Here is a 27,943-nt window from a genome sequence, read left to right on the forward strand (position 1 = left end):
TATCCATATGAAATTAAAAAAAAAATCCTGGTATGTGCTTTTACATTTATTCTAATGCGCTCTAAAAATAATAAAAAGACATTGACAAAAATCTATAAATATCATTTAAAAAATTAATCAATAAAAATTAGTATTACATTAATAGAATTTAAACCAAATTAGCAATATCGATCTCTTATAGCCAAAGTAGTTATAAAATACATCGGGATAAAAAAATTAATTACAATAGTTAAGTACAGTTAAAATCAGTCTAGCCTTATTTGGAGGGGGTCCAATATTACATTAGCTGAATCATCAAATCATAAACCCTGTGACCAAGTTCATTGAATCAATCCTATTACTTACTAACAGAGTCATTAAGCACATTAAGTAATTACACTACTATGTTGCACCATGATCTATCATTTGCCAACATTATCCTTGTGGGGGATTTTGAGTCTTTTTACCTTTATCCTCTTTTGTAATTTTTTCCTACATTTATAAAACCAAAACAGAATAAAGATATGTGCAAGACTTCACAATGTGAATGTAGCGATATATAAAAATAAAAAAACACACACTTGTCTGCATAATATCTCTAAATTGTTCTGTTTTAAAATCTGCACCATGAATAATCTTTGGATTTCCATAATGATAACCTTCATGAATTTTGTTGTCTTGTAGATCGTTCATAATTCAAAGAAGAGCACGTCAGGTAGCATCAACTTCAATTCAATCTCATTCTACCTCATCTTCCAATGGTCCAAGATTAATACTGGTGTCCTCTCGAATCGTGGCATGCAAGCAGCCCCCAATTTCTATAGCATGTATCCTTTCCTCATGAAGAGCTTTGTGTTTCACCAATAAATTGCCATCTTCTTTATAAGTTTGATAATATATTGTAGAAAAAAATTGCATAGCTTTATAAATTTGAAAACACTACAAGTTTTACTATCTCTTTTTCGTTGTTGTGTAGATCAATGTCTTGTCCTAGTAATAATTTTAGGATAATTCTTTAAAGTAAACGCAATTTCCAAGAATGTAATTACGAATAAGAAAAAGTTTTTTTTTTTTGAAGAAAGTGAGCTCAACACAGTAAAGTGGAGCAAGTATAAACAATAAACAACAAAGAAACCAAGATAAAGATACATAACTATGCGGTAGAATCCGTTGTCATCTCCGGCATTGCCATCAACAACCAAATGGATCTACACCACACCATTCCTTATAACTCAGAAACGACTTATTCTTGATTCCATCAACACCTGTCTCCAATCTCTGAAAGATTCTGCTATTTCTTTCTAACCAAATGTTCCAGATAACCACACAGAATCCTATCAGCCACCTCTTTCTCTCAGAATTACGACCAGGCACTTCAATCCAACTTTTAAACAGTTCTTTGATAGTCCCCGAAATAGCCCAAGCTCTGTCTGCACCTGTCAACCAAGCACACCACACCTGCTAAGTAAATTTACAACCAAGAAATAAATGGTGCATAAATTCTATTTTTTTACACAAAACACAAATGTTATCGCTATGATATATGATTCCTAGCCTACTCAGCCTCTCTTTAGTGTTGATCCTGCCTATTAGGACAAACCACGCAAAGAGCTCTACTCTTGGAGGAACCAATCCTCTCCAAATGACACTAGTGAAGCTGTAGCTTGTGATGTCTTCTGGGAGAGTCTCGTTCTGTAGCACCTGCACAAAAGATTTTGTAGAATAGATACCTATTTTATCATATTTCCATACAATTGTATCTCTACTAGGCGACATTCTTACTAGTCGCAACCACTCATGAAGTTGATTGAGCAACTCAAGTTCTCATTGGAATAACTCTCTCCTCCACTGAAAGTTTCACACCCATTCTATCCCATCCCAGAACCCACAATCCCCTACGATAGATCATTGTTGATTTGAAACAGAGAAGAGTCTCGGAAAACTATCTTTCAACGGACCACTTTGTAGCCAATCATCCTCCCAGAAACGAATACGTCTTCCATTTTCCACTTCCATAGCCAATCCACTGATCATCATATCTCTCACATGTGACTCTTTAATATTAAGCTGACAAATATCTTTCCACGGGCCACCCCTTAACGATAATTGCTATTTTGACATCATTACAGAAGGGTTCAAAAGATTATAAGAACATACAACCTTCTTCCATAGCAGACAAGCTTCCTTCAAAAAACGCCACCACCACTTGAACAGAAGCGTCGTATTCCTGATTAACGCATCCCCCACCCCCAAACCGCCTAACTTTTTCGGGGCTTGCACCATCTCTCATTTCACAAGTGGTATACAATTATTTCCATCTTCTTTACTCCATAAAAATCTTCTCTGTAGCCCGATTATCTTTTCTGCCACCGCTTTTGGCATTTTGTACAAGCTTAAGTAGTAAACCGGCAGACTATTTAGGACCGATTTTATGAGAACCAGCTTGCCAGCTTTGTTGAGGGACTTGGCTTTCTACAAACTGAGCTTATCTTCCCCCTTGTCTATGATCGGTTTCCAGGTCTTCACGAGCCGGGGGTTCGCACCTAAAGAGATTCCTAAATACCTGACAGGTAAAGTAGCTTCGGTGCATCCTAACAAACCACACATATTCGTCACCCATTTCTGCTCGCAGTTAACCGGAAGCATATTTGACTTGTCAAAGTTAATACTCAGGCCAGACATCCACTCGAAACAACGCAAAAGCCTCTTATAGTTCAGTATTATTTCCGTATCCTGTGGGCAAAATAAAATTGTGTCATCCGCAAATTGGAGATGCGACAATTCTATGTTGTCTCTACCCAACAACAGTGGAGAGATGCGACCATTCCTAACTGACTCGTCCACCATCCTATGCAAGACATCGACAACTAGTACGAACAGAAAAGGAGACAGTGGATCTCCTTGTCTCAGACCTCTCTCCATCCTGAACGGCTTGGATGGTGATCCATTAATCAAGACTGACATAGACGTTGTGGTCACACATTCTTCACCCATGCCCTCCATCTAAGACCAAAACCCATCTTTTGGAGCACCACATCCACAAAGCTCCATCTCACTCTGTTGTGGGCTTTCTGAAAATCTAGTTTGATAATTGCTGCCTGCTTTTTACGCAACTTCAACCATTGGACCGTCTCACAAGCAATGAGTGCACCATCATGTATTTTGCGACCCTTTACAAACGTAGACTGAGTTTCTCCCACTAAACCTGGCATTACTGACCGCATTCTTCTCACCAAGATTTTGGATATCACCTTATAGACGCAACCAACCATACTAATTGGCCTTAAGTCTTTAATTTCCTTAGCTCCCACAAATTTTGGAGCTAGCGCCACCCATGTTACGTTAGCATCTGTTGGTAGCTTCGCACTTTGGAAAAAACCTAAAACAGCTGTAGTAAACTCTTGGCCAATCTCACCCCAACATTTCTTTATGAAATTCATATTGTAGCCATCAATACCTGGCGCTTTACTGGAACCACAATCCCATACTGCCTCACGTACTTCCTCAGGCGATGGCATTACCTCTAACTCCCCTGCCTCCTCCTCATTAATCTGCCTTACCAACCCATCACAGATTCCAACCCTCAGATAATACTCCTGTCGATATAGTTCTTTATAAAATCCTGTATAATTGCAACTTTTATTCTGGCCTGCTTCCTCACCACTCTGCCATTAATTACCAGGGAGTCGATTCTGTTGTTTCTTCTTCTAGCCGATGCTAGGTTATGGAAGTATATGGTGTTCTTGTCCATATCTCTAGCATGTTGAGATCGAGACATCTGCTTCCAATGAATCTCCTTTCTGGCATACCACTTTGCACAACAAGTCACAAGAGCCTTCCGTCTAGCCTCCAACGTTCCATCATGACTACCAGCACTAACCATGTCATCAATCTTCTTAATTTCTTCCTCGAACTTATTTATCCTGTTGTCAATGTCCCCAAAATTGTCCTTGTGCCATCTCCTCAGCGGAACCGCCAAAGCCTTCAGCTTACTAGTAAACTGTTCATCACCCAATTTTCTCCACTCATCCTTCACCATCCTCAGAAACCCTTCATGTGTAAACCAGGAGTCTAAGCTTCAGAACGGTCTTAGACCCGCACTAAACCTCGCATCTTCTAGAATCAACGGGCAATGATCTGATAGCCCTCTAGGTCCTCTTCTCAAACGAGTATCTAGGAACTCCTCAAGCCACTCCACGCTGACAAGAACCCTATCTATGCGGCTAGAGGAACGACCTCGAAACCATGTGAATTTTTTATCAGTAAGCGGTAAATCCACTAACTGTAATATTGTACCCATTCCTTAAAGTCTTCTGCAGATGCCGGTAAACTAGCTGCGCCTTTTCTTTCCTCCAACTTTAGTATCTCGTTGAAATCTCCAATGAAACAAAACGGAACCTGACATAGACCCGCAATATAGCTCAACTCCTCCCACATCATCTGTTTCTCACTACGGACATGTGTGCAATACACCAAACAGAATGCATAGTTAAAGTTATTTTTTGTCAGCACTCCTTGCACACAAAGCCAACTATCTCCTTTATAGCAGTTTAACCGTTTAAATAGCACATCATCCCACATTAATAATAAACCGCCAAAGGCTCCTACTGATTCCACATATTCCCAGCCCGCCGCGTCACAACCCCACACTCGAGCAACATCAAATTTGGTCACTACCTCCCTCTTAGTTTCAATTAATCCTAGCATATTCAACTTAAACTTCTTTTTCAACTCTTTTACCATACTCAACTTTCCATCCCCCATAAACCTCTAATATTCCAACAACTATAAATCATTTAAATGAAATTTTACACACCTTTTATGTTGCTTGGGCCTACTCCTCCTTGCTTTCTCCTTTTGTTTTGCCATCTTTCTTTTTGCCGCCATAGCTGCATTCTGACTTTGTAAAATCGCCATGATGTCTTCTTCTTCTTCATAGAAAATTGCACCAGACTCCACAACCAACTTCCATGTTTCTTTATTTTCGGCTAACTAATCTTCCTGCGTAAGCCTCTTATCAACATCTTGATTTGTTTCTTCCTCTTCTGCATTGGATCCTACCTCCTTTGTGCCTCTTCCTTCCACTTTATGTTCTGCAGCTGCGTCCTCTTCTCCGACCTTTGCATCATTTCTCTTTTCTTTCTGGAGTTGCACCCTGCCGCTTACATGAGTCTCCCGGTTCACTCTTCTTCCATCCGACCCCTCTATTGCCAGACCTTGTTCACGGCTAACCTCACTGTCTTTCACTGACTAGCTCTCCACAGTAGCGTCACGGTTGCCTCTAAGTTGGCTCCCAAGACGCGTCACAGAATCAGGATGTAGGAGGCTTTCCTTCAATGCGGCGTGAGTAAGGATTGGGGAGCGCTGAAGTGAGCAGCCCAATTCGCAAAGCCCAGCAGAGTTCATGGAGGGATCTGCCCGGCCCGAACCGACTCCCCTGACCAGCCCCTAACCCGACCCATGTCCCTGACCGGTCTCCTGTGACATTATCTCCCAGCCCATTCGCTTCTCTTTTACCAGCCCATTTTTCGTATGACCCAATAGAAGACAATACTTGGTACCTTGTGCGTGGGCCTCAGAATTATTAGAGCCCAGACCACACCTTTCCAGCCTTGTACACTTACCTCTACTCTTTTGGTCCCACTTCCCTCATCAATACATGTATCCGTTTTTGTTCTTTCCAAATCAACCTCCACATAATTATCAAATCCCACGCAATCAGCCTCGCCATTAATTCTATTAATTCTGAAGGAACCCGTTATCATTTGCATTTGATGCTGTTTTGAATTTCCTTGATTGCACTCGTTCAAAAACATATCTGATGTTACCATTCTACCCTTGTCTTCGTCTTCCTCATTTTTGCGTTCCATGATGATCTCAGTCACCGGATCCCACACCGCCGCCATCACGACCCTTCCGCCAGACTGTGAACTAGAACTTTCCCCTCTCCATATACCTCCTGTCCCACCTCTTTCACGAAGACATCGAAGCCACTAGTACCTACGGTGATATGAACCCATTCCTTGATAACATCAAACACACAAGTATCAATTAGCACACAAGCAGAACTGAATGATAAGGCTGATTTCGTCCTTTCATCACACTTGATTACTTCTTCCCATAGGCCACCTATCCTGTTGAACGTCTCCACTGACCAAATATGTAGCGGCACTCCATAACATTCTAGCCAAACTCTTCTAGTCTCACTACGTTCCGATTCCTCCCATCTCCATATACTATGAAAGAATTGTAGAAAGCTGTTCATTTTGAATGTGAACGCTTCTTCTACATTCTTCACAGTATCGAAAACAAGCAAGGCTTTATATTCTCCAAGTTCTCTGACTTTGACAACTTGAGAAAAATTCTTTCTGATCGCTGTCTATAGCGATATGAAGTTAATGGCCGTCGTCGTTCCTCCTACTAGACTCCTCAGCAACCAATCGAAATTCTCTTTTGCTATTGGAACTTCAACCTTCTTCGTCCAACCTTTTTCGTGCGGGTCCTTGAAAGATGTAACGTTCTGTGTTTCTTCCACTCGTGTCAGACTTTTGCGTTTCTTAAGTTGTATGTTCTCTGTATCAGGTCCTGCCCTGACTTCCTTTCGTTTCCCGGTAGTCTTCCCCTCCATTGGCCTTCTATACTTAGCCTTACTTACTGAGATTATATTCCCCCTTATACTTGTTTGATGCATTTCTGCTATGGCCTTCATTGTCTCCCCTTTCATTGTATATCGAACAAACACAAACAAGTACACCTTCTCATTTTTCAGTTTTCGAGATAAGTAGATATCATTGATTCGCCCCGTTTATTGGAACAACTTAAATAATTCCTTCTTGAAAATATCTTGTGGCAGATTGGTGATAAAAACAAAGAGTGAATCGTTTTCCAATCTTAGATACTCTTCTCGATTCCAAACCTTAGGATCCTTTATCTGTAAACCTCTAGTTCTACCATACTCTATGTTTTCCCCCTCGCTCTCTCTCTCATCTCTCTCTCTTGTTTTGTTTTTAATTTATTTGGCCTTCCTAGTAGATAGATAGTAAATGATTTTTTTATTACAAATCATCAGCCAAAGCATAGTAATTACGAATAAGCGGAATAGCTTTCGGAAAACTACCTTATTTCTTTCAATATATCCAAGGCCTTCATAGGAAAAATTTTAACATGTTGTGACTAAAAAATCCAATAGAACAGATCAGAATAGAATGTATACTAAGAAATCATAACGACAAAATTCTTCTATGTTTCATCATGCAAAACACACCTTAACAGCCACCCTTCTCAAAATGAAAAACACAGCAGTTGATTACAGACACCAACGTTAGTGTACTTGGATTTGCTTTGCTTATTTCATGCCTCGCAGTTTGGCACCAAAGGCCCTCTCCAACTCTCCAATTATCTACTGGTTTGGAATCACTTTTCCTGACTCGTACTCCTAGATCACTTGAGGCTTCTTATTGATAATCTACAAGTGACAGAATCACCATTAATGGTGTCAAAGTATACATTATCAACATGAATGGGTGAACAACATATTTGGTGAAAAGGTGAAAGAGTAAAAGGATAGTATGGTACCTAAGCAAGTTGTGCTTAAGCGAATTTCTCGTCCATCCTTGCTTGCATAATAGCCTTCTTAAGTTCAGTCGACACGCGTTCATTTACACACAAAATTCAAATTTCATGACATAAGCAAAATGGCTGGAAGAGATGTCAATAATGTGTGTGTATGTGTATCCAAGAAGGTGTCATCTTGAAGGGATCAAATAATTAAAAGTTTAGACAAATAAAAAAAATAAAAAATCAAGAAGTTTATAACAAAAAACTTTAAACCAGGATTCAACTCTTTACTGCCGACGTCGGCAATCCATCTGGTGTCGAGCTCGAGAGAGACACCACCGAATATTTCCTTCCGAATCCTGCCGCCGATTCATGGATAAACACTAGAGACGTGTTCGGTAGGTCGGTTACCGGACGGTTCGGGTTAGGATCTATTGTGAAGGAAGGGGCTCGTCGGGTCACAGTCTTCCAGTCCAGGGGGCGCGAGTTCCCGAGCACTTCGTATGAGAAAAAGGGGGGGTGCCACCTGCAAAGACACTCCGACGCTCTTGTCAGAATATGTGCAGGCGGAATGAGGGTGGTGTAGGGATGTGACATACCTTGGGGGAAGAGCCAGTCTTCCCCTTATATACATGTCAGTAGTGGGCCCCTCTGGAGGGCAGGCCCATATTCTCAAGGACGCTGTCCCATAGCTGCAGGAGAGCCGTACGGGACGCGTGTCCGGGTTGGTTGAGAGGCGTGTAGTCGGGCCGGGTGGAGCTCGGGTCGGGTTGACCCGCGGGAATTCTGGGCCGTAACAGTGCCCCCGACGCGTCAGTGATGGTCGTGAGGTGATCGGTGGCGCGTGATGTCCTTGTTCGTGCGTTGTCGCCGAGTCGGCTGACCGTGGGAGAGGCGCGTCTCTTGTGCGCGTGTCTCTTGCTCTGCTGAGGCGTTCGTTCGCCGCTTCGTTCTTCGCGCTGAGCATTAAATGCTCATAATAAGTTAAAACCCCGTGCGTAAAGACCATTTTGCCCCTGTCTCTTTTCGCGCTCCTTGTGGTGGTTTTTAAACAGTTTCTTTCTCTTTTCCTCCTACCCTTGCTATTTTCACTTTCCTCTCTCCCTGATATCCAAAATTCCTTGTTCGAGCCCTCTCGTGCCTCTTTTTTTCTCTCAAGTTCCTGCAACCAATTCAGGTAATTTTTGCTTCCTATTCCCTTGTGTTTACGCTATGTTTTACTGCTGCGTAGTTGTTATTTGCGATTGTTGCATGCTTGGTTTACTTTTGCCGAATGACCTTCCAATGGTGGGGTAGACGAATTAAGGGAGGGGTACCATTCCTGGGTAGGTTTTAGGTGATTTGCGTGATAGGCGTAGCTTTTAACCGTATTCGGCCATGATTTGAGTTTGAAAAGGTGTAGTTTTTGGGTTTCTATGGACTCCCGACCTCATAGTCTAACGGAGTGGTACCCCGCTGTAGGTATGCCTCGCATCATTTCCCGGTCTTCTGGATCTGGCGCGGCCTACGACCCGTACGCCTGGGTGACTGACGATATAAAGATCTCGCCCAACCAAATGGATTTGGAGGAGTTGACCGAGTTCCGGCGAGCCGGCTACTTATGTGGGGGGACGGACGAGGAGGCCAACTATGAGACCATTGTTCCCGCCCCCCACGAGCGTATTTATGAGCTTAACTTCCACTCTCCTCGTGTCCCCGATTGGATTTGGTTTTACAAGTCCATGTTCACACAAGTTGGCATTCGGATACCGTTCTCTGATTTTCAAATGGCGCTGTTGAACCGGATATCCGTCTCCCCCTCTCAACTTCATCCGAACAGCTGGGCCTCGATCCGCTGCTTCGAAATGGTTTGCGAGCACCTAGAGCTGCCGGTGTCAGTGGACGTCTTCCTCTTCTACTTCAGCCTTACCAACCCTTCCAAACAGGGGAAGGCGAGGAAAGGGTTTCTCTCTTTTCGTTCCGCCCAGGGTAGGAGAATTTTTGGCCTTTTTGAGGACTCCTACCATGGTTTTAAAGACAAGTATTTCAAAGTTCGTCCCGTCAAAGGTCGTCACCCCTTCTGGTTGTCGTTGGAAGGGGAGCGCCTTATCCAGACTTATTGGAGTTTTGGGGCGGGGTCGAATCCCTTCATCAAGGTGACGTACAAGAGGTTGTCGCCTGTAGATAAGCAAATAGCTGACGTACTTTTTGCCATTTTTGAAAAGAACCCCGTGAACCCTCATCTTCTTATGGGTGAACGGGAGGCCGCCAGGAGCTATATCCGTGAGTTGTCTTCTTTGTTTGCTTACGTTTGTTTATTGTTGTTTTCTTTTCCCGATCTAACGACTAATGTGCCTGTTGTTTACTGTAGTGGAAATGTCTGCCACCGTGACTGGTCTTGAGAATCTGATGAAGACCTTTTTTGAAGCGAGTGACGACGAGAATGCCAAAGAAAAAGATGCCGGTAAGTCGGGGGGTCCTTCTGGGGAGAAGGAGAATCAGGCTGTGTCTTCTCCCCAGGATACCGGCGTGTCGGAGAAACAGACTGCAGGGGTCCAGGCTTCCCCTATTCGTGAAGAGGGGCCCGCTGAAGGGCACGCGTCCTTTACCCCCAAGCCGGATAGCGACGTGGAGCTCATCCATACTCCCAAGAGGCAGAGGATGTCTTCCATCCCGGAAGGGGCCCTTACTATAATGGAAAGGAACTTTGATGCTACCAAATTTATTGACTCACAGCTGATACCCGGGACGGAGGAGCATTTTCATGGGACCGATCTGTCCGGGCAGGCGAGGTGGATGTACCGGACCTTGCTTCGTGGAGCCGTGATAGCTCGGAAGGCTGAATTCGAGTTATCGGGAATGGAGGCGCTCTGGAGGAAGCTTGAATCCTCTGTTAAAGCGAACAATGACTTCAAGGCCCAAGTTGAACTCCTCCAGGGTCAGCTGTCCGAGATGGGGGGAAAGCTTAGTGCTTCTGAGGAGAAAGTGTCATTCGTTGCGGAGAGGTTGAAGGCGTCCGATGAGACCGTGGCCCGGCTGCTTGAGCGTGAGATGACCTTGGAGGGTCAGCTGAATGCCGCTCAGGGTCGGGTTGCCGTCTTGGAGAAAGAGCGGGAGCAGGCCGTCTCCGAGGCAAAAACCGCTAAAGCCGAAGCCGCAGAGCTTAAGAAGAAGCTTAAAGTGACCAAGGAGCAAGGGAAGAACGCCATCTCGATGACCGAAGATGCCCTGAAGGCTCAGCTAAAGATCGCAGCTCCTGATTTCGACACGTCGTCAATTGGCGTTTTCAAGACTATCCAGGACGGAAAGATTGTTGACATGCCGAGGAAGTGAGGTCTTGTAACTTGGGATATTTTGTAACGCATTTGCTGAACAACTTATTGCTCGTTTTTTGTTTTGACTCTTTATAAGTTATACTTATTCAATCGTTTGGCTGGGTTGCCGTTTACTATATTTGTTATCGTTATTTCTCTCGGGGGTGGGCTCGCGCCCATTTTCCCGTTTTATGTTTGTTATGTCTTGGATCGCCGTGGTCGTGTTGTCGTCGTAGTTGGCTCTGGCCATAAGGAAGATGGCCCCCGGGGTGATCAGTCCCGGTCTGCCGTTTTAGGGCGCGCTCGTGCGCGGCGCACGTAGGAAAGTAGTGGACAAGTACGAAAATTTTTGACAAGTATGAGTTAGTCGTTAGCTAAGCAAATTAATCAATATGGCGAGTATTTGATAAAATAAAAAGGCAGATCATCATGCGAACAAAGCGAGTATTTACTATTTGTTTGGGTTTTCAGGTCGGCAAGTCGTCTGGTCATGAGTAGAACCTTCTTAGGCTACCCGCATTCCATGTTCTGGGTATTTCCTTGCCGTCGAGTCTTTCGAGCTTGTAAGCACCTTTGCCGAGTACCTCCCTTACCCTGTAGGGACCTTTCCAGTTTACCGCCAGCTTGCCTTCCCCTGGGGTCGGGACACCGACGTCGTTGCGTCGCAGGACGAGGTCCCTTTCCTCGAAATCTTGTTTGAGGACTTTAGCATTGTAACGCAGGGCTATTCTTTGTTTCAGCGCTGTTTCTGATAAGCGAGCCATCTCCCTTGTTTCCTCGACCAGGTCCTTTTCGACCGCTTCGCTCATGCCCGCGAGTAGTAGTCGGGGGCTCGGTTCGCCGATTTCGACGGGTATCACTGCATCGACCCCGTATGTTAGGCGAAAAGGAGTTTCCCCCGTGGCACTTTGCTCGGTTGTCCGGTAAGACCATAGGACGGAGGCGAGTTCGTCAGCCCATGTTCCTTTCTTATTGTCTAGGCGCTTCTTTAGACCAAGAAGGATGACTTTGTTTGCAGCTTCTACCTGCCCGTTTGTTTGGGGGTGTTCTACCGAGGAGAACCTCTGTTTTATCCCTAGGCCAGAGAGGAACTCCATGAATTTCTTGTCTGTGAATTGGGTCCCATTATCTGAGATAACGACCTCCGGGATACCAAAACGGGTTATCACCTGCCTCCACATGAACTTCCGGCAGTTGGAGGACGATATCGTAGCCAGCGGTTCAGCCTCCACCCATTTGGTGTAGTAGTCAATGGCGACAATGAGGTATTTGACTTGTCCTGGGCCGATCGGGAAAGGCCCCAGGAGGTCGACTCCCCATTCTGTGAAAGGTCGAGTAGTCGTCAGAGAGCTTAGCTCGGAGGCTGGTGCCTTGTGGAAGTTGGCATTTTGTTGGCACTTTATGTACCTTTTGACAAATTCCCTTGAGTCATTCATCATTGTTGGCCAATAGTACCCGGCTCGGATGAGCTTTCTTGCTAGGGCCTTGCCCCTGATGTGGTGCCCGCAACACCCCTCATGGACTTCTCTAAGCACGTAGTCCATTTGGTCGGGGTGTAAGCACTTCAATAGGGGCTGGTTGAGTCCCTTTTTGAATAGTTGTCCCTGTATGATTGCGTATCTGGCCGCTTCCCTTCTTAGAACTTTGGCCGCTTTCTCATCTTCAGGCAACTTGCCGAGTTCCAGGAAGTTAGTGATGGGGTCTAGCCATGAGGGGCTTGACTTCGTCAAATGGAGGGCGATCATTGGTTCCTTCGCCATGCCTTGGATGAGGGACCGGTTACCCGATCCTGGTTTTGTGCTCGCCAGCTTGGACAGGAGGTCCGCACGTGTGTTCTTTTCTCTTGGGACGTGTTGGACGATGACTTCCTGGAACTGACTTGTTATTTCTTTAACCTTTTCCAAGTATTTTTGTAGGAGGGGGTCCCGGGCTTGGTAGCTCCCGTTTACCTGCGCAGTGACAACTTGTGAGTCGCTGCATACTTCGACCTTTGTCGCTCCGACTTCCCGAGCTAGTATTAGTCCGCCCAAGAGAGCTTCATATTCTGCTTGGTTGTTCGACACTGGAAACTCAAACTTGGTCGATTGCTCATAGATGACCGCTGCTGGGCTTTCTAAGATGACCCCTGCTCCCCCGGACGTTTGGTTGGAGGCCCCGTCAACGTGGAGCCTCCACCGTGTGCCCGTTTCCTCGGGGGTCCCCCGTCACCTCTACCAGAAAGTCTGCCATTGCCTGAGCTTTGATTGCATGTCGGGGCTCATATTGTAGGTCGTATTGGGAGAGCTCGATGGCCCAGGTCATCATCCTACCGGCCAAGTCAGGTTTTTGCAGTACTTGGTGAATCGCCTGATCCGTCCTCACTACTATACGATGGCTCTGGAAGTATTGTCTTAACCTTCGGGAGGAGACTAGGAGTGCTAGCGCCAGTTTTTCCAGCTTGCTGTATTTCAGTTCTGGTCCTTGGAGGACCCTACTCACGAAGTAAATGGGTTGTTGGGTCTTCCCCTCTTCTCTAACGAGCACTGTGGCAAGTGCTTCCTCGGTTACTGATAAGTAGAGATAGAGCGGTTCTCCGGCCCTGGGTTTTCCGAGAACTGGTGGTGCCGCTAAGATCTCCTTGAAGTGGTTGAACGCCTCTTCGCATGCTGGGGTCCATTCGAACATCATTCCCTTTCTCATTAGGTTGAAGAAAGGTAGGGCTCTCGCTGCCGACGCTCCGAGGAATCGGGATAAAGCCGTTAGCCTCCCGGCAAGTTGTTGTAGGTCCTTGATACAACCCAGGCTCTTCATCTGGATAACTGCTTGGCACTTCTCGGGGTTGGCTTCCACTCCTCTTTGAGTGATCATGAATCCCAGGAACTTCCCGGCCTCCATGGCAAACGCGCATTTGAGCGGATTAAGCCTCATGCCGTGCTGCCTTAGTGACGAAAAAACACCATCAAGGTCGTTCAGGAGGTCGTCGGGTCGCGCGGTCTTTGCGAGTATGTCATCCACATAGACTTCTACTGTTTTGCCTATGAGTTCACTGAATATTTTATTCATCAGCCTTTGGTACGTGGCCCCAGCGTTTTTCAAACCAAAAGGCATTACCCTGTAACAATAGATTCCCCCTGGCGTTATAAACGCCATTTTCTCCTCGTCGGGTCGGTGCATCGGTATCTGATTGTATCCTGAGTAAGCATCCATGAAGCTCAGATACTGGTACCCCGCCGCTGCGTCGACGAGTGCGTCAATGTTAGGCAGGGGGTAGCAGTCATTGGGGCACGCCTTGTTGAGGTCAGAGTAGTCTACGCACATTCTCCATCTCCCATTGTGTTTTTTAACCAGGACCACGTTCGACAACCAAGTCGAGTAGTTCAATTCCCGGATGAATCCTGCTTCGAGGAGGCTGGCCGTCTGCCTGGCTACCTCTTCTGCCCTTTCCTGCGACATCTTTCTCCTCCTCTGGGCCACTGGCTTGGTTCCCGCCTTGACGGCCAGATGATGCGATACGAGCTGGGGATCTATCCCGGGCATATCGGCAGGCGTCCAGGCAAAGAGGTCGGCATTATCCCTGATCATTTCCATCAAAGGTTCCTTCATCTCATGGAGGAGGTTTCTGTTTATGAATGTGAATTTATCGTCCTCCTCGCCGACCCTGAACTTCTCCAAGTCTCCTTCTGGCTCTGGTCTGGTTTATCGTCTATCCTGGCGTCCAGGTCAGCAAGGAAGACCCCGGATGCTTCTTTGGACTTTTTCCTGAGAGAAAGGCTGGCGTGGTCGCAAGCGACTGCCGTTTCCAGGTCGCCTTTGATGGATCCTACGGATCCATCATCGGTGACAAACTTCATCACCAGTAGCTTTGTACTAATGGCCTCCCCCAGGTCGTTGATGTTTTTTCTCCCCAGGATGATGTTATAAGCCGTGGAATCTCGTAATATTACAAAGTCCGCCATGACTGTTCGTCGCTTCTGCCCCTGTCCCACGGAGGTCGGGAGTGAGATGATTCCATCCGGCTTGATGAAATGGTCCCCCAACCCTACCACACCGTGCTGGTGGGTCGTCAGGTCGGCGTCTCTTAGTCCCAGGGCATCGAAAACGTTTCGAAACATGATGTTTGAGTCTGCCCCCGTATCTACCAGGATTCGCTTGACGAGGCCCGTTCCGACCCTGGCCGTGATGACCATGGGCGGGCTTTCTGGCGCCTCATCAAACCATTGGTCCTCTGGCCCGAAGGAGATGGGTGGGAGGCCCTGGGGACCCCTAACAGACGAGGTGGAGACCGCTAGGACCTTGGCATCTTTTTTCCATGCCGACGTTGACCTTGGGGCGGTGTTCCTGGCCGTTACCACGTCCCGGTTGCGTCTCCTCGTCTCCCGTATAAGGTGGGAGAAGTCGGCAAGTTTCCCATCCCTGATAGCTTGTTCCAGGGCGTCTTTTAGGTCGAAGCAGTCTTGGGTCTTGTGCCCGTAACCCTTGTGGTACTCACAGTAGAGGTTCTTGTTTCCTCCGATCCTGTCCTTCAGAGGTCGGGGCTTTGACAGTATCCCCTTTTCCGCTATCTGTTGGTAAACTTCGGTGATTGATGCCGTGAGGGGGGTATAATTGGTGAACTTCCCAACTCGGGGGAACGGTTTGGGTGTTTTACTCGGACCGCCGTTCCCAGCGTGTTCCTTTGGTCTTTCTCTGCCTTCATAGTGCCGGGCTTGGTTGTAGGCAGGCTGCCGTTTATTGGCAGCCACGACCCGGCTGACTTCTTCGTCATTGATGTACTCTTTGGCCACGCACTGGATCTCTTGCATTGTCCAAACGGGCTTTGTGGTAAGGTGTTTCCTGAAGTCCTCATTGGAGAGCCCGTTCGTCAAGCACAGACTTGCCACCGAGTCCGTTAGACCGTCAATTTCCAGGCACTCGTCATTGAAACGGTCCAGGTATTTCCTGGTCGGCTCTCCGGGTCTCTGTGTCACCCCTAGCAAATTGATTGGGTGTTTGACTTTGACAATCCTGGTCGTGAATTGAGCCAAGAAGGCGTGGCTGATGTTGGAGAATTGGGTCACCGAGCCCTGTGGGAGGTTGTTGAACCACCGTATCGCTGGGCCCGCCAAGGTGACCGGGAAGGCACGACATCTGACCTCGTCTCCCACCCCTTCCAGGTTCATTCTGGCCTCAAAGGCCGTTAAGTGTTCCAGGGGATCTTGTGTTCCATCATACTTCATGTCCGTTGGCTTGTCGAAGTGTTTCGGCAGCCGGACCTCGAGTACGGAACGGTGGAAAGGGGTCGCTCCTATTATCACTGGTCCCCGGGTAGTTCTCCTCGGCTCGTCATTCTCCCGACGGGCGTCCTCTTCGCCCCTGTTCGACGCACGCAGCCTCTCGTGTCGGGAGTAAATGATGGGGTCCCGACTTCTTCTTCTGGCTCGCCCCCGTCCCCCGGTGCTCTCCGACTCGTATTGGGGGCTGGGTGAGCGCCTCGAGCGGCTCCTTGAACGGGAGCGAGTGGGGCTCTGCTCCGGGGTGCGTTGGTCGCGTTCTCTTTCGGCTAGCCGACGTTCTAAGTCTTGCATCCTATGGCGTAGCTCTTGCATTATCTTGGCGTGGTTGTCGCCAGTCCCTCCAAAGGGGCGTCTTTCGTGAGTTTGCGTCGTGTCCCTTGGAGGCGACCTCTGTTATTGTCGAGTTTCTGTCGGGACGGCGCCTCCTCCAGGCACAGGGGGTGCGGCCTCGCAGCCTGTCCCAGTTTGGACTAGCACGAAGTCCATGGACGAGTCCCCACAGACGGCGCCAATGTTCGGTAGGTCGGTTACCGGATGGTTCGGGTTAGGATCTGTTGTGAAGGAAGGGGCTCGTCGGGTCACAGTCTTCCAGTCCAGGGGGCGCGATTTCCCGAGCACTTCGTGTGAGAAAAAGGGGGGGTGCCACCTGCAAAGACACTCCGACGCTTTTGTCAGAATATGTGCAGGCGGAATGAGGGTGGTGTAGGGATGTGACGTACCTTGGGGGAAGAGTCAGTCTTTCCCTTATATACATGTCAGTAGTGGGCCCCTCTGGAGGGCAGGCCCATATTCTCAAGGTCGCTGTCCCATAGCTGCGGGAGAGCCGTACGGGACGCGTGTCCGGGTCGGTTGAGAGGCGCGTAGTCGGGCCAGGTGGAGCTCGGGTCGGGTTGACCCGCGGGAATCCTGGGCCGTAACAAGACGCTAGTACCGACAATTATGACGGAGGAAAAGAGTGAAAGTCCATATAGAGAGAAAGGGAGAGAGAGAGTAGCAGAATAACAGTTGATGCTGATGGATGACGCTAACGGTTGGCGCGACGAGTGAAGGAGAGGGAAATGGCGGTGCGAGGCAAGTTCTCAATGTGTGAATAAAATTGGGTTAACCACCAAAAATACCCCCGAATTATTCAAACACTGACAAAAATGCACCCGAATTTTACTATCGACAAAAATGCCTTCAAATAATTTAAAAACACAACAACAATACCTAACAGTAAATATATATTTTCAAAAAATACCTTAGAAATTGAATTTTGATGTAATTTTTTGTAAGAATGATTATAAAAATAAGATATTATTATAAATAAAAATTAGTGATTTTTCGGTAAGTATATATTTTTTTATAATTTTTTTTGTTAACAACCAATAATACTTTTAAAAAATCACAAAACAATATATACATAACAAAAAATTACCAAATTTTAAGAATAATAATATCTCATTTTTATAATCATGTTTGCAAAAAATTACATCAAAATTCAATCTCTAATGTATTTTTTGAGAAATACATATTTAATGTTAGTTTTTTTTGCAAGATTATCTAACATTAAATATGTATTTTTCAAAAAATACATTAGAGATTGAATTTTGATATAATTTTTTGCAAACATAATTAAAAAAATAAGATATTATGATCCTTAAAATTTGGTTATTTTTCGTTGAGTATATATTTTTTTGTAATTTTTTTGTTAACAACTAATAATACTTTTAAAAAATCACAAAAAAAAATATACTTAGAAAAAAAAATACCAAATTTTAAGAATAATAATATCTCATTTTTTTAATTATGCTTGTAAATAATCACATCAAAATTCAATCTCTAAGATATTTTTTGAAAATATATATTTATTGTTGGATATTGTTGTTGTATTTTTAAATTATTTAAAGGTATTTTTATCGATAGTAAAATTCGGGTGTATTTTTGTCCGCGTTTGAATAATTCGGAGATATTTTTGATAGTTAACCCGAATAAAATTCAAGTCAAAGGCAAATTCATAGTTTGCCAAAGCATTTAATGCACACCTGTAACTTAAATTTCAAGTGGGATTCGTAAAAGATTTTTGAAGAAGCAAGAAAGAATAAATTTGAAGCACATAAAGATTGAATAGTTAAACACCAACTTGACAAGTTGAAAGGATTTGATAACATCGTCAACTTATACGTATTGGACTTGATGAAGCTAAATTTAAGATGTTCTTTATGTTTACCGTCATAGCTTTGTATATGGGGTAAAGCTTCATATCTTTTTTTATGCTTTGTTTTGTAAGTTTTAGTGTGAGAAAAAATTAAGAGTGAAAATAGTAAAGTTTTACATATATATAATTCTTTTGTACGAGTATTATTTTTATAATATATATGAGAATATTATAGATATTTTTATATATTTTTTAAGAATTATAATTTTACTATTTAATCATATTATTTTTATTATTGTCTAAATCTTATTTAGTTCTATTCATTTTTTGTCTACGAATTTTAATTGTCTTATTCTACTCCATTAACTCTAGTAAGTAACAGTAAACCGTTCAAATTTATTGGATTGATCCCTGAACTCATCAAATAGAATATATCATCGGACTATTATTTGAAATTCTTAAAATAAAAAAAAAAAATTGCCAAAATCACGGGTTTCAGTAGAGGTTTTGACGGGCGGACAGGCTGACCCGTCATGTCAAAGGCTCTTTTTTTAATTTTTTTTATAAAAAAATGATTAATAATAAAATAGATATATAATTAATAATTATATAATTTTTAAATATATTTTTTATTTTTTTATTTTTTATTATTTATTTTATTTTATATTTTTATATATATGTTTAAGTTGTGTGATTTATTTTTTACCACAAAGATAATTTTATTGACAGCTATTATTGGGAATAATTCTATTAAAATTAAAAATTAAAAAAATAAAAAATATATTATAATTTGAATATTTTTTATTTATATTTAATTTTAAATAATTATTTTTATATTAATTTTAATTAATTTTATTAATTTTTCTAAAATAGTTAAACGGGTTAGCCCACAATTTACCAACCCTCCATAAAGCGGGATGAACCAACATTTTAAAACTATTTTATTTTAACAAGTTGGTCTATTCCGCTTCTGTTTTAGGTCGGCCTTAGAAGCGGAGCGGGCTATCCGCCTTGTCTCTTTGCCACCCGTAACTCGTGTGAATTCTTACAATGGACAATGAGACTCTTTACAAGAAAAATGATACTTTTGCCCCAATTTTATTGTTTAAGACAACTATGAATTCTATTAAAAAATCTGTCAGATAGTAAAAAAATTGATTTTGTGAAGTTTTTATTTGTGATTTGTGGAGATTTAAACTTCTTCATCATAAACCTCTTTTCTACAATAGAACCAATTATCAATCTTTTTTATTATGCAATCATATTTTGTCATTATCAATATTTTCTTTAACATTATCAATCTAACACCCTAACTATCAAAATGTCACGCTTCCGGCTGCGTCATTCTGATAGATCGAGTATTACGACAACTCTTATAATATTTAATACTAAAATATGAGCCTGTTTAAAACTTTAAACCGAATATTTCAAAAACATACATTCATACTCACAATATAAATTACAATACTCATAGAAAATACATATATATACATACATTTATATACATATTACTTTACAAGCATCTCATATCAAAATCATATCCCTCTTACAAAACTTGCAAAGTTAAAGGCGAGGGAAACATAAGTACTAAAACAATACAGAAATATCATCTAACAGAAAAGAAATAAGCTCTTTCGAACTTCGTCGTCCGTAACCTGAAAAGGAAAGACCTGTAGGGGAGTGAGAACATCATCCTCGAACGGGTTCTCACTATAGGGTTGCAGAATTACTATAATAGGATCATTACAGTGATTAATAGTTGCCTTATGCATCTTTTCAAAATAAAAGGTTTATTATAAAAGAAAAATCTGAAATCTTTTCTGAAAGAGGAAACTGTTCATTTCTTAAAAATTAAAAAAAGTCTTTCAAAAGGTTTATCTATGCTGAACCATAGTTTTTCATACTTTTCTAAACCAGAAACATCAACCAAATATAGCCTTCGGCCCACCTCATGATCAATCACGGCCCTAGGCCCAAACAGTCCAAACAACAACCAATCACCACGGTCCAACAGAATCCCAGTCGTAAACACAAGTAGAAAAGTTCAAGCACAAACAAACAATTACTTCAAGTAGAACAATTAGCAGTTAACCACAATTAATCACAAAGGCAAACCAAGTACAATATGCACACCCAAACAATGTCACATAGATGCATATGATGAATGCCTGTCCTAGTGGCTGATGAGTCTCATCTGTCGGTTATAAAGCCAACCTGACAAGTCCTGGTAGCTAACCATTGGACTGTCCCTCTGTCGTGCATCCCCAACTCGAGTTATTCACAATCATAATCATAATTCACATCCAACACCCTCACTGGTGTATATTCATGGGGGTGAATTCATCTAAAACTTTCACAGTGTCTGGCCACACTTACGACATAGGGTCAACAGAGTATCGAGTCTCAACCTGGAGCACGTGGTGGCTAGTTACTGCTTCTACCCAGGGAAACTCGTATCTCAGATAATTGGAAGTGCAACAATCACAATATCAATAACTCATCATATATGCATTTATTCTCGGCCATAAATCAACATTCAACTCAGTCATCCGGCTTAAATTCATGATTCATAGTCAGCCATCTGGTTCATAACATATTCCGCAATCAGCCATAATTCATTATCATACACAGCTATTCCGGCTCATAACAAAATAGCACTTCCACCATCCAACATCATCAAATTCATAAAATCATCATTCAAGCCATAAATCACTTTTTCTCAATTCACTTCACTTTGAAATCAAAAATTAATTCTTTTCAGCCTTGGCTTTAAAGTTCCCATTCCTTAAATCATCTCAGGCTCATAAGCCACTTTTACTCAAAGTAGGTTCCCTTTTTAAAACAAAGCCACTCTCGGCATCCTCTTTCCAAAACTTCCAAAACCATGGCAAATTAAAGATCTCTTTCGAAATATTCAAAATCATCCATCCAACAACGGGATTTTATAATAAAAGTTCCTCGACAGAGTCTCAAGTCTTTAGGGGAGAATAACATAACTCATTTCCTCAATTTCGTTCAAAATCTTTAAAACATTGGCTTCCTGATTTTAGTAATAAAAATAGAATCTAAGCCAAACCGAGTCGTGTAATCAATTACTCCTTTCAAAACCATTTTCTTTACTTAAGCAAAATCAGCTTCAATTCCCTGATTAAATCTAAAGCGTTTCAAACTGCTCGAAAATTGTTTTAGTCTTGCAAAAATTCATAATTCAAGGAGTACTTAAAACTTTTCCCCAAAACATTGTAAAATGAAACTTTTCAATAGACATTCAGGTTCTTTCAAAGTCACTGAAACTCCTCCAATTGAAACCCTCAAGTCAAATTCAAAGACATAAACTCTTTTCACATTTAAAACAGCCTTAAAACATAAGTCTTATCTAAATAACTTGCTCCCAAAAGAGATACAATACTTTTCTGAAGAAATAAGACTAAATCATAATTTCCCTTTTAATAATTCATTTCAAAAGCATAAGTCATCCCTTTCTTAAATAATCCAAATAAAATAGTAGAAGTCTTTAACTCATAATTTTCCAAATAACATTTCAATAGAGTTCCGAATTCTATCGGAATTTCGGCAGCACCTCCCCTAAAACTTGGACTCTGTCACCCTTTCCGGGTCCCATCCAAACCAATCCACAACCCTCTTTAAAGGGTTCAAAACCAAATAAGCTTAAATTTCAACTGAATCCAAAGGTACATTCCATTTTCATATTTCAAGAAAACCAAATCAAACTCAAGTAAATTTTCAACAGATTAAACTTGATTTCAAAGTTTTAAAGAAGCGACTTTAAAGAAACACTTCAAAACCGTCCGTTTCACAAAACCAAATAATAATCGAATTAACCAAGCATTCATATTCATCCAAAATAACCAACATTAGATAAGACTTATACAATTACTCAAGTATACATTTTTACCACATAATATCCATATATAATAATTTCAATTTATAAAATATGCTTTTCTGAAAAGGCCCCTACCTCGACAAATTGAAACCATAACCCAAAAGCCTCTCAGAAAGCCTTTCGTCTCGACCCAAAATCAATGGCAGCTTCAAAGCACAGCCCCACACACTTTCGCAGCAGCATAAACAGCTTTAAATCACAACAAGCAACCTCGATTACTAAATCCTAAGAACATTAATATCGTAAAGGCTTTAATACACGTACAGAACACTAACATGGGAATTTCCAAAACATAAATACTTACTTAAATGACCAAACAAGGTAGCTGCAACTCCAAACACGGAATGCGAGCACGAATACACAAACCTATGACGGACAACACCGCAACGCCTCAGCATAATAAGTTTACAGGGCAGTGACAAAAGGCCTTTCAAATTAGAAATGCTTACCAAATACAGAGGACTCAGCGGCTGTTTCCGGCGACAGAGGCGGCGGAGGCAAGGTACGGCGACACCCAACGGCTCTTCCTCCCTCCACGCGACCCAGACGGCGGCTGCATCAACATTCAGTGACTACAGTATTTCCAGAATTCAAAAAGGACCAAAGCTAATAACAAGACCCTTACCGCAACTAAGAAGAAGTGACTGAGCCAAGTAGCGGCATCCCTGGCGGTGTTTCCGGTGGCCACAAGACTGCTCCTGGCGGCCAGAATAGCGGCACGGCTTCTTCCTCCTTCGACAGCAACACCAGTGGTGTTTTCCGGCAACCACAGATCTCCAGCAACAGTAACAGAAGCTCCAGTTAGGCACCGCGGAGCAGCAGTTCGGCAGTGACGGAGGTAGACGGCGGTGATAGGAACCATCTCAGCCTCGGACCTCTCCCCTTCTTCTTCACGCACGTCGGGCTCCTCCTCATGCATCTCGTCTCTCCTGGTGAAACCCCATTGACGGCGACGATGGAACAGTGGCAGTCGGTGGCGCGACACTACTAGAAATAGGACTTTTTCGGACGAAAATTTCAAACGAAATTTATTCCGTCTAAATGACTTTTTCATTTCGGATAAATTTGAGACAAATGTTGAACAACTTTTAGTGGAGACATTGGAATAATATATTCTGTCCTAAATTTTATCCCAAATTTTGGCGCCAAATTTTTTTTGGATGGTGCTAAAATTTTCATAAAAATTAGCAATACATTTTGGACAAAACTATAATTCGTCCATATTCCATCTGAATATGCACAATAACTTCAGACGGATTTGGGAGCATTTTGAAAAATGTTAATTCTATCCCAAATTTGTCTATAATTAGTCTTAAATGCTTTTACTATAGCTAATCCTTTGAAGTAGCTAAAATTTTTTTCCGACAAATTTGGGACGAAAATAACATCATTTGTAAATTCTGTTTGAAAATGCATCAGTTTTCAAACGAATTTCAAATGTTTATTGAAAAATTTTAACATTTAATATAAAAATATTGTTTATATTTTAAACTAGTCTATTATTTTTTAATTTATTCTTTTAATTATTTACGTTATAATAATTCAAAATTTAATTTTATAACAAATTTAAGATAAAATGTATCTAAAAGAATCACATATATAAAAACTTGAAAATAAATTATATCCAATCTTCTAAAAAAATAATACAAATAAAATATAATAAAAAATTATATAAAATAAAAAAATCATATACTTTTTCATATAAGATTAAGGTATAGTGAAAATTAAAAAAAGAAAATACAAATGAATATATTTTATAGTGCACTTTTTCATACTATTCAGTTTGACCTTCATCCTCATTGTTCTCATCCTCATCCTCGTCTTCATCCTCGTCCTCGTCCTCATCCCCAAGTGTGTCATCATCATCATCATCATCATCATCATCATCATCATCATCATCATCATCGTCTTCATATATTGTACTATTGGTATCCAATAAATTAATAATAGTGTCAATATCATTTGAGATATGATTGTTAGATTGATTTGTGGCATTTTCTTGATATGCAAAATCTTCCGTTGTTTCAATCTCAATCTCACCTCTTGCTTTAGTCTTGAATATATACAAACCACCATTCTGCTTTTTTCCTGGTGTTGCTCATTGGATGAGGTGCAAAATATACTTGGATTGCTTTATGTGCAATGATAAATGGATCATATTTACCATATCGTCAATTCTTTCAAATCTGTATGATTCCATACTCTTTGTTTACCTTTGTTCCTTTGCCAATTATGGGATCAAACCATTCACATTTAAATAGTACAACTCTTTTTAGTGGTAGCCCAGTATACTCAACTTGAATAATTTCATCAAGCTGGCCATAGACATATTCACCATAACCTATGCCTTTGACACATTCTATAATTCTGAGTTGACTTTCTACTTGAGTGAGATTTTGTGTGAAACTTGAAGCCATTGACTTTGTAAATAGGCCAACATTTAACAATTCTCAAAGGACCCAATACTAAGGAATGAATATTCAAATCCGTCACATTATTTAAAGGATCATGAACCTATATTAAATAAGAACCAATAAGTTTGAATATAATATGTCATCTACCAAAAAATGTGTATACAATAAGACTATCATATCATGTTGACTTACATAATTTTTAAACGACTTTGTAAAATTCGCTTCAATAAATTGATCAACTTGTTCATCACTTAAAGTAATATGATTTTGGCGTATAAAGTCACAAAGATCCTATAGTACATGAATTTCAAAGAAATTTAAATTATTAATATAAAAAAATATTATTAATAGTAAGAATATACATAAGAAGATAAATACTCACTCAATATATGGCTTAATTTTATCACAATTTATTAGTATATGATTCATGGCTGCACTGAGTTCTTTGATATCTAAATAAAGAGTTTTGCATTCACCAGCCAAACAACCAGGCAAATTAAAAATAGACAAAGTTGGTTGTATTGAATCATCACCCTCATCATTTTGCTTTGTGTTGATGCTAGTTTGGTTAAAATAGTACCCACAAAAGTAAGAAATCTCCTCAATTAGGTATGATTTAATGATAGATCCTTCAACGTGTGCTTTGTTCTTGACCTTTTTCTTAAGGTGATGGAGAAATCTGTCATAAAAAAGTTCATAACAAAAATCAAATAACAAATAATTGGCTTAATAAAATAGTAAAAAAAATTTGAGAATAAATATAGAGGTGTGACTAAGGTACCTCTCAAAAGGATACATCCATCTATATTGCACAGGATCACCAAGCAATGCTTCAAATGGCAAATGAATAGGTAGATGTTCCATTGAATATAAAAATTCAGGAGGAAAAATATGTTCTAACTTGCATAGCACAGTTGGAATATTTTCTTCAAGCTTATTGAGAACATCTTCTCGTAATGATTCTGAGCACAAATCTCGGAAGAATTGACTTAACTTTGTTATTGGCTTCCATATCTGCTCTGGCAATGAACTAAACGCAATTGGGAGTAAACGTTCTATAAATATATGACAATCATGACTTTTTATTCCAGATAACTTGCCCTCCTTCATGTCAACGCATCTCCCTAAATTTGAAACATATCCATCAGGCATCCTTAACTCTTTCACCCATTCACATATTGCCCTCTTTTGCTAGAGGATAAATGTGTAGTTTGCTTTGAATTTTATAATTTTACCTCCACTTTGTTCTAGCAGTTCTAAACTTTTTCACTTGCAGTATAATGACAGATCCATTCTAACATTTGCATTATCTTTAGTCTTCTCTTTGATGTCCATGACAGTATTAAATATATTATCAAATACATTCTTTTCAATATGCAATACACCAAGGTTATGACGGATTAAATTATGATGCCAATAAGGCAAATCCCAAAATATGCTTCTTTTGGTCCAATTATGCGTACTTCCATATCCTTCTATCTCAAGTTGCTCAACATCACTTATCTTTTCATAATTCTTAATTATATCCCATGCTTTCCCTCCAATTAATCTTGGCGGAGGTTCTGATCTCTCAATTCTATTCTTATAGAATGCATCGTTGTTTCTTCTAAACATGTGATTATCTGGCAAGAATTGTCTGTGGCAGTCAAACCATGATGGCTTTTCCCTATTTTTTTAATTAGAATGCCTTGGTTCATTCCATACAGTATGGATATGCTAGCCTACCTGCTGTCATTCATCCAGACAACATCCCATATGCAAGAAAATCATTAATAGTCCACAACAAGGCAGCTCGCATTACAAAATTTGACTTGGAATGAATATCATAAGTTAAAACACCATCTTCCCATAGTAGTTTTAGCTCATCAATCAATGGCTGCAGGTATACATCAATCCTAGTTTTGGGATTACGAGGACCAGGGATAATCATGGATAAAAACTTGTAAGGAGTTTTCATGCACATAGAAGGAGGCAGATTATAAGGAGTGACAATTATTGGCCAACATGAATATTGTTTACCAGATTGACCAAAAGGGGTGAATCTATCAGCACATAATCCTAGTCTGACATTGTGTGGTTCTTGAGAAAATTGTTGATATTTTCTATCAAAATACTTCCATGCTTTTGAATCCGATGGATGCTCAAGAATTCCTTTAAATTCGTGATCAAAATGCCATCGCATGTGAGGTGCTGTGTGCATTGAAGTATAAAGTCTTCTTAAACGAGGTATAAGCGGTAAATAGTGCATTCGTTTCAAAGGCACTTCTTTACCTTTTTTACCCATCTTGTACCTTGGAGAATGGCAAAATTTACATTCCTTTCTTGGTATATCATCCTTCTTGTAATATAGCATACAACCATTAATGCAACAATCAATTTTCTTGCTTTCCATACCAAGTTTTGATACTAGCTTCTTTGCTTCATAAAAATTGGAGACAAGTAAGTTATCCTTAGGCATCACTTCTTTCATAGCTTTCACGAAATCATCAAAGATTTGTTGAGATACATTCCCTTTAGCTTTAATACTCAACATTTTAACTGCCATTGATAATTCTGAATGACCAACACATCCCTCAAATAATGGGCGTTGAGCAGACTGTAATAAATCATAAAATTTTTTAGCTTCTGCATTCGGAGGCTTCTCCATGTATTCTTCAAATTGACTCATCAATTCTGGTCCAGTAGCATCAACCACCATAGATTCATACGAATTTCTTATTGGCACACTAGCATGAGGAGAAGAACATGTGCCTTCTTGATTATTATAATCTACATTCAAATGCAATGGACTCTCTCCATGTGAATCCCACCACCAGTATCTTAGCATGAAATCATATTTATATAAATCTAGTGAAACCTCTTTCGGAGATGAAAAAACTTTATTTTTATGTTTGTTGCAAGGACATCTAAGTACACCACCTTCAAGTATAAATTCCTGTTTTACTGTATCAATAAAATGTCGAACACCATTGATAAATTCCTGTCGTAATCCTCCTCGATTTGGCAAATTTCTATTGTACATCCACTTTCGATGTTCTGGAATTTTCATATCTATATATAAAGAATATAAAAAGTTAGATTAATTAAATTATACCTTTATGAGATAACCAACTATGAGTAGAATGAATTTAATTTTACAAAATTATAATATTATTTTTGGATTTTTCACTGAAATAAAATAAAAAATTTAATTAATTTTTCAAACAGGATTTTTGAACTTTAATTCCTCAAATACGAATTTTTTTTGGCATTTAGGCAAGTTCACCGCACTCCCGGCAAACTCTATAAAAGTTAACAACTTCTATAAATTAGCAAGTTCTATAAATTTTATAGAGTTCTATAAATTTAAATATGGCTTATTCCGGTGTACTTGTGTATTTTTAGAGACGATGATAATGGTTGCCATT

At 41.1% G+C, this 27,943-nt stretch overlaps 2 protein-coding genes across 2 annotated transcripts; both read right to left on the reverse strand.

Annotated features, from left to right (window-relative positions):
- Positions 1-2,954: 2,954 nt before the first annotated feature.
- Positions 2,955-5,885, reverse strand: LOC140178648 (uncharacterized). The gene is made up of 4 exons (XM_072215857.1): positions 5,604-5,885; positions 4,263-4,749; positions 3,659-4,029; positions 2,955-3,575 (listed from the first exon to the last, which is right to left on the reverse strand). Exons 1-4 carry the CDS (start codon positions 5,883-5,885, stop codon positions 2,955-2,957), a joined length of 1,761 nt encoding a protein of 586 aa, XP_072071958.1.
- Positions 5,886-26,271: 20,386 nt separating this feature from the next.
- Positions 26,272-27,585, reverse strand: LOC112742849 (uncharacterized). Its single transcript, XM_025792088.1, has one exon. It carries the CDS (start codon positions 27,583-27,585, stop codon positions 26,272-26,274), a length of 1,314 nt encoding a protein of 437 aa, XP_025647873.1.
- Between the last annotated feature and the right edge of the window lie 358 nt (positions 27,586-27,943).

Source organism: Arachis hypogaea, chromosome 14 (assembly GCF_003086295.3).
Source record: "Arachis hypogaea cultivar Tifrunner chromosome 14, arahy.Tifrunner.gnm2.J5K5, whole genome shotgun sequence".
NCBI classification, from domain to species: domain Eukaryota; kingdom Viridiplantae; phylum Streptophyta; class Magnoliopsida; order Fabales; family Fabaceae; genus Arachis; species Arachis hypogaea.